Source organism: Leiobunum rupestre, chromosome 1 (assembly GCF_980474605.1).
Source record: "Leiobunum rupestre chromosome 1, qqLeiRupe1.1.hap1, whole genome shotgun sequence".
Lineage (NCBI taxonomy): Eukaryota > Metazoa > Arthropoda > Arachnida > Opiliones > Sclerosomatidae > Leiobunum > Leiobunum rupestre.
Window position 1 is genome coordinate 7,602,549 of NC_143384.1, and position 15,423 is coordinate 7,617,971.

The 15,423-nt window shown below is 48.4% G+C and overlaps 1 protein-coding gene across 1 annotated transcript; it reads right to left on the reverse strand.

Annotated features, from left to right (window-relative positions):
• Positions 1–532: 532 nt before the first annotated feature.
• LOC149960530 (uncharacterized protein F54H12.2-like) lies at positions 533–1,489 on the reverse strand. The gene has a single exon (XM_090180443.1). It carries the CDS (start codon positions 1,487–1,489, stop codon positions 533–535), a length of 957 nt encoding a protein of 318 aa, XP_090036569.1.
• Between the last annotated feature and the right edge of the window lie 13,934 nt (positions 1,490–15,423).

Genomic DNA, 15,423 nt, shown 5'->3' on the forward strand with positions numbered 1-15,423 from the left:
CTTGTCATTAGCTCCGCGGACGTGCGAACGCAAATCAATAAATTTACCTCTTTGACATATAAATCCTTCGAGTTTTACGTAATCGGTTAGCCAACTATGAAATCGGGTTGGGGGTTTTGTCAAGTCAAAGAATGTGTCAATTTCATCGGAAAATGTCCATAAGTTTTCCCAAACGTTAAGATTAAATGAAACGTATTTTCTATGCCCTTGGCGTTTAATTTTAAGATCGGTACCCGGAATGTCATTTGAAAGAAAAATTTCCAGTTTATCGGAGAGATAATGAGAGCGTGACATGGTTGAACGATTGCAAGCGAGGAACTGTTAAACCGCTTAAGGTAAAGTGCTTTAAATGGGTTTTATTCGGCGTTATAAATTACTTTGCGATCGCGTGTTATCAAAATCTCATTATCGAATTCAAAATACATTATACATGTCACATTATGTGTTAATGCGTTTTTAAATTGCACATCGAGTCGTAAACTACCGTCCTTTCTAAGAGACATATAATCCCCACTAGCATTGTTGTCGCTTGTTAGATCGAATAGATACATGTTATACCCGGATTTAAAATTTTAAAACTTATGAAATTACCACGGTCGGCCCCATCGATCCCCATCGCGGAAAATAGACTCTGATAAGGTAAACAATAATTCCCTTCGTCGTAGTCCATTTGGAACCCATCGGGAGGATAACGATCAGGACCCACCGAGAGGGACAAACCGGTCACGTTTAAATGTTCAAATTGTAAACTATTACTATTCAATGACCCGATAAACGCATCTTCCTTGACAAAAACCACAATAGCTCGTTTCGGTAATCTACCTAAAATGATGTTATCGCGGTTTATACTCGTTAGGCCTCTCGCTACGCTAAAATTTTTAACAATCGTTTGCGTTAAGGGAAAGATAGCTGGAATATCTGATTCTAGCATTTTTGCATGCGCCAATACGATTGAAGGATTAACTTTAACTTTTGTCACGTACAAGTACGCTTGGTCTATAACTAGTTTATAATCCTTGCCTGCTTCCATAGACATGACGGTAGTTAGGCGCGGGCTTCTAACTAAACGAAATCGTACCGGAACTTGGTTTAACATAAACTTATTAATTTTGCAAATATCAACAGACAAAGGCCCCATTATTTCAAAGGATTGCGATTCTTTTGATCTTGAGCCTCGCTTCAGGGCCCCGTTGGACTCTGACTTGAACGTATCTAACCACATTTCCGAAGGCTTGGTCGTAGAGTCCATATAAAAGAGGCCATTTTGGAGTTGCGAATTTTTTGCATCTTCTCCATAGTTGACTAATTTTTCAATGTAGGAACTGTAAGCGTAGCAGTTGTTCGCGGACTGGGTAGAAGTATCCCCGAGATAACAATCGCATTGACTAAAAAGCGACCCTATAAGATTATTCGTTGGTGCCACTTTTGTTTCAGCGGCGGGGACATTCGATCCATCGTTATGTAAAAGTCTCAGTTTCAATTTTAACATAGTTTTTGATAAATCCATATATAAATCTTCCGACGCGGGAATAAAAAATTCCAGAGGGCCATTGTCCGATAAATTGTTTGTTGGTAAATATCTTATTTCCGTTGTGGTAATTACATTAGTATTGACCAATGGGCGTTGAAAAATATCCAGCTGACTTAGCATTCCCTCGTAAACCGCCATTATTATCCTAAAAAGTCAAGTTTGGTTCTTTTTGTAACTCTCCGTTTGGACACTTTTTTTCGTTTCCTAATGGGGCCCGTTCGTCGTTTACGGCAGCCGCTGCCAGACTGATTTCTCGTTAATCGATCAGCCGCTTTATGTAATAAATTGCTACCGGCGATTCTTAAATTGTTCTTTAACGTTTCTTTAGGGTCATGTCCTTGTTTTAAATCTTGCCACCATCTCTTGCCTACTCCAAAAGCCTCATTGGTCACGGGTTTGATAATGGGTGTTATATATTTTATAAGCTTTTTAAAAATTCCGCCCACGCCTCTTCCCCGTTGATAAACAGGTCCGGCAAAAAATGGTCCGCCACCATATTGTTCGCGGTAATATTTGAAATAACTTTCACTGTCGGCCATTTCGTCTCAAATGAAGTCTAATGACACTTTTTCCGTTTATAAAGGCTATTGTTTCGCCAAAATCCGTTTTCATGTCAATGTCAACTATTTCTGTATTATTTGTTCTCAAAGGATAGTAACCAATTTTGTCAAAAATAATAGATTTTTCAAACGGCTTATCATTTCCAGCTAGCGGTATTATTTTCATCAAAGGGGCAAACGTATCGCCTACATATTGAGGGTATATTAAATTTGAATATATATATAGTGTTCTGGCTCCCATTGATAAATCAGCAGCGTAGAGACTATCTGTATTGGCCAAGAGTTCACTAAAGCGCGTAAAGCCTAGCATTTCACCGAGACCTTTCTCAGATGAATGAAATATAATTGCAAACCCCGCCGCGGCTCCAATGTGAACGGATCCATTATGGTTAATGGTTAATTGAAATTTATCCCTTATTTCCTCATCCAAGGTTAACATCATTGCGTCTAAAATGTCTTGGACACTCGAGTAAGCACCAGTCGGTATTTGATAATCAATTCGAGTTTCGACTCTAAACGCGGCGTCTTGTACATTATCACTTCTAATTTCAATGTAATTAAAGTTATTTAACGATAAGGACTTTATATAACCAGCAAAAGGTTTCGTACAAAAATATGACCCAATATGAAATCCGTCTTTCCGATATGGATTTATGTTAGGTTCAAAATCGAGAAGCTCTTTAATTGGTCCATTGGGAATTCTAATATGGTAGTTATTGGTGGTTATCAAATTCCAACAGAGCCCGTTTGGTTTTGTGTGGAGTTCAATTTTAATTTCATTATCAAGCCCGAATTCTTTTAAACTTTCATTAAGCGCTGCAATAAGTTTGCGCACGACACTATATCGAAGGATATTTCCATTCTGGTCTTTCTCCGCTTCAATTTTACCCACTTTCACTGATATTTTAAAGTATGTAAACGGTTGCACGTTTTTAACGGTAGTCGTGGAAACTGCTAAAAATGACCGGTTTTTTTCTGTAATATTTTCCCATGTTGGCGGTAATATAATTTCGCTAATTCCAACTTCAAAATTTGAAGGTACATTTAAAGGTCGTCCTAAATTTACTTTATAAGTAGACGCTGTATTTTCCGGGTATAAATCGCTCGAAGCGTTACTCGGTAATGTTAAAAATAGATCGTCCATTGCAAAAATAATATGGCCACTAGTCTGAACCACCACGTAAACTTTAATTAGATACGATATTAACAACTGGTTATATACTATGACATTCCTTTCTAATTTATAGGGCTATTCACCTCTAGTTATCGATAACCTGATTCTGATTTCCAGTTTTTCCTGGATTTACTGATATAAAAGGACGGTATTTTTTCCATGTTTTCTCACAATTCGTTAATGTTTCTGATAAAAAGTCTTACGTTCCTTATGAAAAATCAACAATCTACTAGTAGCTGGGATCTCTCTCGACATGGTAATATACTTATAATAACATTCAAATTATTGTAAAATATTCCACCAAAAAATGTGTGTTAAGCTAGTCTTAAAACAACTTAATGTTTCCCCGACATACGTTCTAAAACGCCTCACTTGGTGGCGCTGGAGAAACTTTTTGACGGGGCCTCGTACCCAGTTTAACCCCCCCGACCTCCCATAAATCTTTCTATCATACACCTTATTTAAATTGAATAATACAATATATATATATATATATATATATATATTTATATATACGACCCAAAACAAAATACTAGCTCAAAATTATAGTTTTTTACCTTGTCAAATGACAATGATGAGTCCGTTACTGTTCGTTGAGCTTCACCAATGGCCGTTAGTAATGGCGTACATCCTAGAACGTTAAAATATTTTAAAAAATGTTCATTTTTAAGCCTAAAATTTTACCTGGAAAGTATGCGGCCAATATAATTCCTAGAAATCTAAAAAAATGTTAAAAGTTACGCGGTTAGATACTTAGCACAATTTAGTTCCCATTAGCAATAACTAGAGTGCCCGAAACCCTATTTAAAACGTTCAAAACTTAAAACATTATCTTAACAATACTTCTGGCTTAACTTTCTTTTGGAGAATGGCTATTTCGACCGCGTTGCTTAAGATGCTGGGTGTAGATGCTGGGTGAAGAAAGTGGCGCCATCTAACTTAAATATTATATATAAAAATTTAGTAATTTATAAAGTGTTATTAATATTGATATATAATAAACAAATTAGCCTGATATTTATGCTATATATTTAAAAAAGTTTTTGTTCGAAAATATATTTTTATGGTAATCTTGCAACGTAATACATAGATGGCGCTAGTGGGCTTGGAAAGGAGAGATTTTGGCAATTTTTCAGGAGGCGAGTTGCTTAAAATTATCGGTTAGGTTAAATGTTATATTATATTAATTATAAAGTGTTATGAATATTGGTATATATTAAACAAATTAGACTGATATTTATTTTATATATTTTTAACAGCCCAAAAATATATTTTTATGGTAGTGATTTAGTACAATAGATGGCGCTAGTGCGCTTGGAAAGTAGGGATTTTCGTGGAGGCGCGGTAAATTCGAAATGTCAATATAAAATGTTAAGTTATTTATCGTAAACTTTATGCTTTGTATAATAGGAATAATGGCCATCTGGTATAATGAATTCAATACGAGTTCTATGGGAGTCAAAAGAGTTTCAGCAACTAAATATTTGGACACTGATAATCCTGGACTCTGGACATCTGAAGAAGTCTTAAATTTCGAATTAGAGGATGAAGGTCCAAAATAGTTTCAGCAACTAAATATTTGGACACTGCTGATCCTGGACTCTGGACACCTGAAGAAGTCTTATACTTAGAGATTTATGGTTCGGTGTTGGTCAAATCGAAAATATTCAATACACATTTTTAACTATTTTTGTTTAACCACTTGTTGATCGACGCTTACACTTTCCCGCCAAAAATTAATATTCAAACACATAATAAACCTAAAGAGTTTAAACACTTGTTAATCGACGCTTACAATTTCTAACGGTCTTCAGAACACATGTTAAATTCGCGCCAAAACTTTAACAACCATATAGCTACCAGGTCATGAACCCTAACGGTTAATTATAAAGGTACAAACTTAAGCCATATATTAATATTCATGTCAAACATAAGTGTACATTAATAAACCTAAAGAGTTTAACCACTTGTTGATTTTTATACACGCGACGCTTACACTTTCCCGCCAAAAATTAATATTCAAACATATAATATAACTACTTGATGATCCTAAACACATGTTACTATCTAACAGGTCAATGACCCATAACGGTAATCCACCTAGTTAAACAATACCACGCTCATTAATATGCACCCTTTTTAAAACACTTGCTTACCTACTTGATTGACAGGTCAACTAATTAACACCTGTTAATCTCATTAATTATTCAGGTCACGCGCGCGTGACACGCGCCCGAGGGGGGGCGGAATCGCGATTCCCCGCTTCATTCCCCCCCCGCCACGCAGCTGGGGACGCGGTAGCCACGCCCCCTTTTGGCTAGGAATAGGGGGGTAAACTACTGATGTGATCAGAATTTATATACCGGTGCTCCCAACCGCTGCAGCCGCAGCTAGCCGTTTCATCCAGCCGAAGCCGCCGCTAGCCGTTCCATCCAGCCGCAGCCATGTGATCAGAATTTATATACCGGTGCTCCCAACCGCTGCAGCCGCAGCAAGCCGTTTCATCCAGCCGCAGCCGCCGCTAGCCGTTCCATCCAGCCGCAGCCATGTGATCAGAATTTATATACCGGTGCTCCAAGACCCCACCAGCCGTTCCGTCCAGCCGCAGCGATGTGATCCGAATTTATATACCGGTGCTCCCAACCGCTGCAGCCGCAGCTAGCCGTTTCATCCAGCCGCAGCCATGTGATCAGAATTTATATACCGGTGCTCCAAGACCCCACCAGCCGTTCCGTCCAGCCGCAGCGATGTGATCAGAATTTATATACCGGTGCTCCCAACCGCTGCAGCCGCAGCTAGCCGTTTCATCCAGCCGCAGACGCCGCTAGCCGTTGCATCCAGCCGCAGCCGCCGCTAGCCGTTCCATCCAGCCGCAGCCATGTGAGCAGAATTTATATACCGGTGCTCCAAGACCCCACCAGCCGTTTCGTCCAGCCGCAGCGATGTGATCAGAATTTATATATCGGTGCTCCCAACCGCTGCTGCCGCAGCTAGCCGTTTCATCCAGCCGCAGCCGCCGCTAGCCGTTCCATCCAGCCGCAGCCGCCGCTAGCCTTTCCATCCAGCCGCAGCCATGTGATCAGAATTTATATACCGGTGCTCCCAACCGCTGCAGCCGCAGCTAGCCGTTTCATCCAGCCGCAGCCATGTGATCAGAATTTATATACCGGTGCTCCCAACCGCTGCAGCTGCAGCTAGCCGTTCCATCCAGCCGCAGCCATGTGATCAGAATTTATATACCGGTGCTCACAACCACTGCAGCCACAGCTACCCGTTTCATCCAGCCGCAGCCGCCGCTAGCCGTTCCATCCAGCCGCAGCCATGTGATCAGAATTTATATAACGGTGCTCCCAACCGCTGCAGCCGCCGCTAGCCGTTCCATCCAGCCGCAGCCATGTGATCAGAATTTATATACCGGTGCTCCCAACCGCTGCAGCCGCATCTAGCCGTTTCATCCAGCCGCAGCCATGTGATCAGAATTTATATACCGGTGCTCCAAGACCCCACCAGCCGTTCCGTCCAGCCGCAGCGATGTGATCAGAATTTATATACCGGTGCTCCCAACCGCTGCAGCCGCAGCTAGCCGTTTCATCCAGCCGCAGACGCCGCTAGCCGTTGCATCCAGCCGCAGCCGCCGCTAGCCGTTCCATCCAGCCGCAGCCATGTGAGCAGAATTTATATACCGGTGCTCCAAGACCCCACCAGCCGTTTCGTCCAGCCGCAGCGATGTGATCAGAATTTATATATCGGTGCTCCCAACCGCTGCTGCCGCAGCTAGCCGTTTCATCCAGCCGCAGCCGCCGCTAGCCGTTCCATCCAGCCGCAGCCGCCGCTAGCCTTTCCATCCAGCCGCAGCCATGTGATCAGAATTTATATACCGGTGCTCCCAACCGCTGCAGCCGCAGCTAGCCGTTTCATCCAGCCGCAGCCATGTGATCAGAATTTATATACCGGTGCTCCCAACCGCTGCAGCTGCAGCTAGCCGTTCCATCCAGCCGCAGCCATGTGATCAGAATTTATATACCGGTGCTCACAACCACTGCAGCCACAGCTACCCGTTTCATCCAGCCGCAGCCGCCGCTAGCCGTTCCATCCAGCCGCAGCCATGTGATCAGAATTTATATAACGGTGCTCCCAACCGCTGCAGCCGCAGCTAGCCGTTTCATCCAGGCGCAGCCGACGCTAGCCGTTCCATCCAGCCGCAGCCATGTGATCAGAATTTATATACCAGTGCTCCCAACCGCTGCAGCCGCAGCTAGCCGTTTCATCCAGTCGCAGCCGCCGCTAGCCGTTCCATCCAGCCGCGGCCATGTGATCAGAATTTATATACCGGTGCTCCCAACCACTGCAGCCACAGCTAGCCGTTTCATCCAGGCGCAGCCGCCGCTAGCCATTCCATCCAGCCGCAGCCATGTGATCAGAATTTATATACCAGTGCTCCCAACCGCTGCAGCCGCAGCTAGCCGTTTCATCCAGTCGCAGCCGCCGCTAGCCGTTCCATCCAGCCGCAGCCATGTGATCAGAATTTATATACCGGTGCTCCCAACCACTGCAGCCGCAGCTAGCCGTTTCATCCAGCCGCAGACGCCGCTAGCCGTTCCATCCAGCCGCAGCCATGTGATCAGAATTTATATACCGGTGCTCCAAGACCCCACCAGCCGTTCCGTCCAGCCGCAGCGATGTGATCAGAATTTATATACCGGTGCTCCCAACCGCTGCAACCGCAGCTAGCCGTTTCATCCAGCCGCAGCCGCCGCTAGCCGTTCCATCCAGCCGCAGCCATGTGATGAGAATTGATATACCGGTGCTCCCAACCGCTGCAGCCGCAGCTAGCCGTTTCATCCAGTCGCAGCCGCCGCTAGCCGTTCCATCCAGCCGCAGCCATGTGATCAGAATTTATATACCGGTGCTCCCAACCGCTGCAGCCGCAGCAAGCCGTTTCATCCAGCCGCATCCGCCGCTAGCCGTTCCATCCAGCCGCAGCCATGTGATCAGAATTTATATACCGGTGCTCCAAGACCCCACCAGCCGTTCCGTCCAGCCGCAGCGATGTGATCCGAATTTATATACCGGTGCTCCCAACCGCTGCAGCCGCAGCTAGCCGTTCCATCCAGCCGCAGCCATGTGATCAGAATTTATATACCGGTGCTCCAAGACCCCACCAGCCGTTCCGTCCAGCCGCAGCGATGTGATCAGAATTTATATACCGGTGCTCCCAACCGCTGCAGCCGCAGCTAGCCGTTTCATCCAGCCGCAGCAGCCGCTAGCCGTTCCATCCAGCCGCAGCCGCCGCTAGCCGTTCCATCCAGCCGCAGCCATGTGATCAGAATTTATATACCGGTGCTCCAAGACCCCACCAGCCGTTTCGTCCAGCCGCAGCGATGTGATCAGAATTTATATATCGGTGCTCCCAACCGCTGCTGCCGCAGCTAGCCGTTTCATCCAGCCGCAGCCGCCGCTAGCCGTTCCATCCAGCCGCAGCCGCCGCTAGCCGTTCCATCCAGCCGCAGCCATGTGATCAGAATTTATATACCGGTGCTCCCAACCACTGCAGCCGCAGCTAGCCGTTTCATCCAGCCGCAGCCGCCGCCAGCCGTTCCATCCAGCCGCAGCCGCCGCTAGCCGTTCCATCCAGCCGCAGCCATGTGATCAGAATTTATATACCGGTGCTCCAAGACCCCACCAGCCGTTTCGTCCAGCCGCAGCCATGTGATCAGAATTTATATACCGGTGCTCCAAGACCCCACCAGCCGTTCCGTCCAGCCGCAGCGATGTGATCAGAATTTATATACCGGTGCTCCCAACCGCTGCAGCCGCAGCTAGCCGTTTCATCCAGCCGCAGCAGCCGCTAGCCGTTCCATCCAGCCGCAGCCGACGCTAGCCGTTCCATCCAGCCGCAGCCATGTGATCAGAATTTATATACCGGTGCTCCAAGACCCCACCAGCCGTTTCGTCCAGCCGCAGCGATGTGATCAGAATTTATATACCGGTGCTCCCAACCGCTGCAGCCGCAGCTAGCCGTTTCATCCAGCCGCAGCCATGTGATCAGAATTTATATACCGGTGCTCCCAACCGCTGCAGCTGCAGCTAGCCGTTCCATCCAGCCGCAGCCATGTGATCAGAATTTATATACCGGTGCTCCCAACCACTGCAGCCGCAGCTAGCCGTTTCATCAAGCCGCAGCCGCCGCTAGCCGTTCCATCCAGCCGCAGCCATGTGATCAGAATTTATATACCGGTGCTCCCAACCGCTGCAGCCGCAGCTAGCCGTTCCATCCAGCCGCAGCCATGTGATCAGATTTTATATACCAGTGCTCCCAACCGCTGCAGCCGCAGCTAGCCGTTTCATCCAGTCGCAGCCGCCGCTAGCCGTTCCATCCAGCCGCAGCCATGTGATCAGAATTTATATACCGGTGCTCCCAACCACTGCAGCCGCAGCTAGCCGTTTCATCCAGCCGCAGCCGCCGCCAGCCGTTCCATCCAGCCGCAGCCATGTGATCAGAATTTATATACCGGTGCTCCCAACCGCTGCAGCCGCAGCTAGCCGTTTCATCCAGGCGCAGCCGCCGCTAGCCATTCCATCCAGCCGCAGCCATGTGATCAGAATTTATATACCAGTGCTCCCAACCGCTGCAGCCGCAGCTAGCCGTTTCATCCAGTCGCAGCCGCCGCTAGCCGTTCCATCCAGCCGCAGCCATGTGATCAGAATTTATATAACGGTGCTCCCAACCGCTGCAGCCGCAGCTAGCCGTTTCATCCAGGCGCAGCCGACGCTAGCCGTTCCATCCAGCCGCAGCCCTGTGATCAGAATTTATATACCGGTGCTCCCAACCGCTGCAGCCACAGCTAGCCGTTTCATCCAGGCGCAGCCGCCGCTAGCCGTTCCATCCAGCCGCAGCCATGTGATCAGAATTTATATAACGGTGCTCCCAACCGCTGCAGCCGCAGCTAGCCGTTTCATCCAGGCGCAGCCGACGCTAGCCGTTCCATCCAGCCGCAGCCATGTGATCAGAATTTATATACCAGTGCTCCCAACCGCTGCAGCCGCAGCTAGCCGTTTCATCCAGTCGCAGCCGCCGCTAGCCGTTCCATCCAGCCGCAGCCATGTGATCAGAATTTATATACCGGTGCTCCCAACCACTGCAGCCACAGCTAGCCGTTTCATCCAGGCGCAGCCGCCGCTAGCCATTCCATCCAGCCGCAGCCATGTGATCAGAATTTATATACCAGTGCTCCCAACCGCTGCAGCCGCAGCTAGCCGTTTCATCCAGTCGCAGCCGCCGCTAGCCGTTCCATCCAGCCGCAGCCATGTGATCAGAATTTATATACCGGTGCTCCCAACCACTGCAGCCGCAGCTAGCCGTTTCATCCAGCCGCAGACGCCGCTAGCCGTTCCATCCAGCCGCAGCCATGTGATCAGAATTTATATACCGGTGCTCCAAGACCCCACCAGCCGTTCCGTCCAGCCGCAGCGATGTGATCAGAATTTATATACCGGTGCTCCCAACCGCTGCAACCGCAGCTAGCCGTTTCATCCAGCCGCAGCCGCCGCTAGCCGTTCCATTCAGCCGCAGCCATGTGATGAGAATTGATATACCGGTGCTCCCAACCGCTGCAGCCGCAGCTAGCCGTTTCATCCAGTCGCAGCCGCCGCTAGCCGTTCCATCCAGCCGCAGCCATGTGATCAGAATTTATATACCGGTGCTCCCAACCGCTGCAGCCGCAGCAAGCCGTTTCATCCAGCCGCATCCGCCGCTAGCCGTTCCATCCAGCCGCAGCCATGTGATCAGAATTTATATACCGGTGCTCCAAGACCCCACCAGCCGTTCCGTCCAGCCGCAGCGATGTGATCCGAATTTATATACCGGTGCTCCCAACCGCTGCAGCCGCAGCTAGCCGTTCCATCCAGCCGCAGCCATGTGATCAGAATTTATATACCGGTGCTCCAAGACCCCACCAGCCGTTCCGTCCAGCCGCAGCGATGTGATCAGAATTTATATACCGGTGCTCCCAACCGCTGCAGCCGCAGCTAGCCGTTTCATCCAGCCGCAGCAGCCGCTAGCCGTTCCATCCAGCCGCAGCCGCCGCTAGCCGTTCCATCCAGCCGCAGCCATGTGATCAGAATTTATATACCGGTGCTCCAAGACCCCACCAGCCGTTTCGTCCAGCCGCAGCGATGTGATCAGAATTTATATATCGGTGCTCCCAACCGCTGCTGCCGCAGCTAGCCGTTTCATCCAGCCGCAGCCGCCGCTAGCCGTTCCATCCAGCCGCAGCCGCCGCTAGCCGTTCCATCCAGCCGCAGCCATGTGATCAGAATTTATATACCGGTGCTCCCAACCACTGCAGCCGCAGCTAGCCGTTTCATCCAGCCGCAGCCGCCGCCAGCCGTTCCATCCAGCCGCAGCCGCCGCTAGCCGTTCCATCCAGCCGCAGCCATGTGATCAGAATTTATATACCGGTGCTCCAAGACTACACCAGCCGTTTCGTCCAGCCGCAGCCATGTGATCAGAATTTATATACCGGTGCTCCAAGACCCCACCAGCCGTTCCGTCCAGCCGCAGCGATGTGATCAGAATTTATATATCGGTGCTCCCAACCGCTGCTGCCGCAGCTAGCCGTTTCATCCAGCCGCAGCCGCCGCTAGCCGTTCCATCCAGCCGCAGCCGCCGCTAGCCGTTCCATCCAGCCGCAGCCATGTGATCAGAATTTATATACCGGTGCTCCCAACCACTGCAGCCGCAGCTAGCCGTTTCATCCAGCCGCAGCAGCCGCTAGCCGTTCCATCCAGCCGCAGTCGCCGCTAGCCGTTCCATCCAGCCGCAGCCATGTGATCAGAATTTATATACCGGTGCTCCAAGACCCCACCAGCCGTTTCGTCCAGCCGCAGCGATGTGATCAGAATTTATATACCGGTGCTCCCAACCGCTGCAGCCGCAGCTAGCCGTTTCATCCAGCCGCAGCCATGTTTTCAGAATTTATATACCGGTGCTCCCAACCGCTGCAGCTGCAGCTAGCCGTTCCATCCAGCCGCAGCCATGTGATCAGAATTTATATACCGGTGCTCCCAACCACTGCAGCCGCAGCTAGCCGTTTCATCAAGCCGCAGCCGCCGCTAGCCGTTCCATCCAGCCGCAGCCATGTGATCAGAATTTATATACCGGTGCTCCCAACCGCTGCAGCCGCAGCTAGCCGTTTCATCCAGGCGCAGCCGACGCTAGCCGTTCCATCCAGCCGCAGCCATGTGATCAGATTTTATATACCAGTGCTCCCAACCGCTGCAGCCGCAGCTAGCCGTTTCATCCAGTCGCAGCCGCCGCTAGCCGTTCCATCCAGCCGCAGCCATGTGATCAGAATTTATATACCGGTGCTCCCAACCACTGCAGCCGCAGCTAGCCGTTTCATCCAGCCGCAGCCGCCGCCAGCCGTTCCATCCAGCCGCAGCCATGTGATCAGAATTTATATACCGGTGCTCCCAACCGCTGCAGCCGCAGCTAGCCGTTTCATCCAGGCGCAGCCGCCGCTAGCCATTCCATCCAGCCGCAGCCATGTGATCAGAATTTATATACCAGTGCTCCCAACCGCTGCAGCCGCAGCTAGCCGTTTCATCCAGTCGCAGCCGCCGCTAGCCGTTCCATCCAGCCGCAGCCATGTGATCAGAATTTATATACCGGTGTTCCCAGCCGCTGCAGCCGCCAACAGCCGTTTCATCCATACGCAGCCGCAGCCGCAGCAAGCCGTTCCATCCAGCCGCAGCTGCAGAAAACCGTTCCGTCAAACCGCAACTGCTGGGTGTCTATCATCCTAAAACCTTACGCCAGCGTCAACAGCCTGGACAGGTGACAGACCAGCCTATACAGTGTGTCAGAATATATAGCCCGGTGTACTTAGTAACAGAGGTCATACCACCGGAGGACTATCATCATAGTGCTTTACGCCAACGTCCACCTAGCCCGGACAGGTGACAAATCCAGCATGAGTAGCAGAACCCTACTACTGATGGTCGCACCTTAGACGCAAGCCACCCCACTCAGCAGAAGGGCAGCAATGGGGTGATAATTTCCCACTTCGCACACAGCAGTGGGACTAAGAGTGGATGCTGTAGCAACTCCAGCCGACACCCTACCTACGTAGGTAAGGAGTCAAACCCTTTGTAGAGAGCTCCTAAAGGGGAACGACGAGCACACATCGGTCCAAGTAACCCGGCACAGCTGGCACCGGAGATCGCAGTGTTGTTGCAAAAAGCCGGGAAACAGGACCTCTGTGCCTCATAGGAGACCCCACCGCCCCAAACCAGGCTACCTAATCCTTCGAGGCGGCCAGTTTGCCTGTACCCTCTCCGTTAGCCTGAGCCGAAACTCAGTTTCCAGCCCTTTCCTGACCGAAGTCGGAGCATGAGATAGGACCATTTGAACGGAGCTAACATCTCCTAGTGCACCACCGCCCTTATGGGTTACAAAAGCCGGACCCTGCTTCCCCGGTAAAGCCACCAGTTATCGCACAATCTGACCCATTAAGGGACCGCTGCCGCCGGCATCAGACTATTGTATTTATACACCCCGTGCACTGGCTTAGCATTACTGGGGCTTATCATCATATGTACTGGCCGAGCCACCGATCTGTATACGAAGTTAGGAGTCACTTCCTAAAAGACATACACAATTAAGCATATGTAAGAAAGTAAGCCCTCTCATTCCCTATATACCCAGTGTGTGACTTAATCCAAGTAAACATGACCTTCGTGATCATCCGTTTCAACATCTTACGCATTTTATGGCATAAGCCATGATTATTTTTATGATTGCTTATTGCGTTAATAGCAAAAAGACAATCCGTAAATCCGTTGCAACATCAAATACTTTCATGTATTGCTAAGAACTCCAGATAAAATGCATCTACCTTTTCATTAATGCAACTGACCACGTTATAGACCTCTACACCGTTCTTTTACACAACAAAAGCCACTCTGGCACCCCTACTGGACAATGTTTATAATTCCCTTGACCGCTGGGTGGTCCTCTCGTGGGTCACCTGGGTAGAGGTAGTTACCACCTTGTAACTCCATCTCACAATGCTTGCTGTCTTCTCTGAAACAGAAGGACCTGAATACAGCAGCTTCCTGACTCACCAGCTATGACCCTTAGCGCATCGCTCGAGACAGTCCGGTAAGCACAAGTTATACGTAGGGCAGCAATTCTCAGCCGGCAGCCGTTCCCGTCCAGCCACGACTAAAGTTTTTGTCTGCTAGTGAAAGGAAGTGGCTTACGACTATTTTAAAGTCAACCGCATAGGGGGGGGGGGGCTAGTTTCTGAGAAACAGAGTTGCAGACATGAGATACGCTCCAAAAATTCCAAATTTGTCTACGTTAGGACAAGTGAAATAGAAGTTTTCACTAAATTTCACGATGGTAGGGTGCATAAGTCAATCTCTCGTGGAATTACCCATAATATAGAGTTGATCAATACCTATCTAAAGAAGTATCAATTGAAATTTCTTTATACACCGTTGATGAGATATTTCCGTTTCGCAGCACGTTTTAAAACCGTCAGTGCGGCGTGAAGTGATCACCAATACCGCAAACATCATCTTAGAAAATAACAGCCTCTTAAAAAGCCGAGAAAAGAGCGTCAATTATTCTTGGTCGTAGGTCGTCAATGACGTGGACTTCAGATTTTAACACGAGGTCCTTGAGTTGACCCCAAAAAAAATCGGTATTGCTTTACCATAATAGAGCAACTGTGGGTCTGTAGTCGTTAATGCAGACTTCGTTCATGGCACGAGGTTAGTCGTAGAGTCAACATTTAGGTGAACATCAATTTAATAATATCTTCCGAAAACTATTCCAGACATTTAATTTTAATTATTGGAGTGCGAAAAAAACAATTTCGAAGAAATATTATGTATTTTAAAGTTTTCGACGTATCTTACTACAGAGTTTTCGAGAAAACTGCTAAAAGGTCCACGATTGGTCCTTCGAATAATGTTCCTTTATTATCTCACTCATTCAAAAAACATAGTGGGGGAATCTACAGTAAAAAATTCAATTGTCACTTAACTGAACTTTAATTAGAATGAAAAAACAATGAGTTAGTCTCGATTATATTATTAATATGTTTGAATAAACATTTCAATTATTATTGTCATAAGCAGAATGTTTA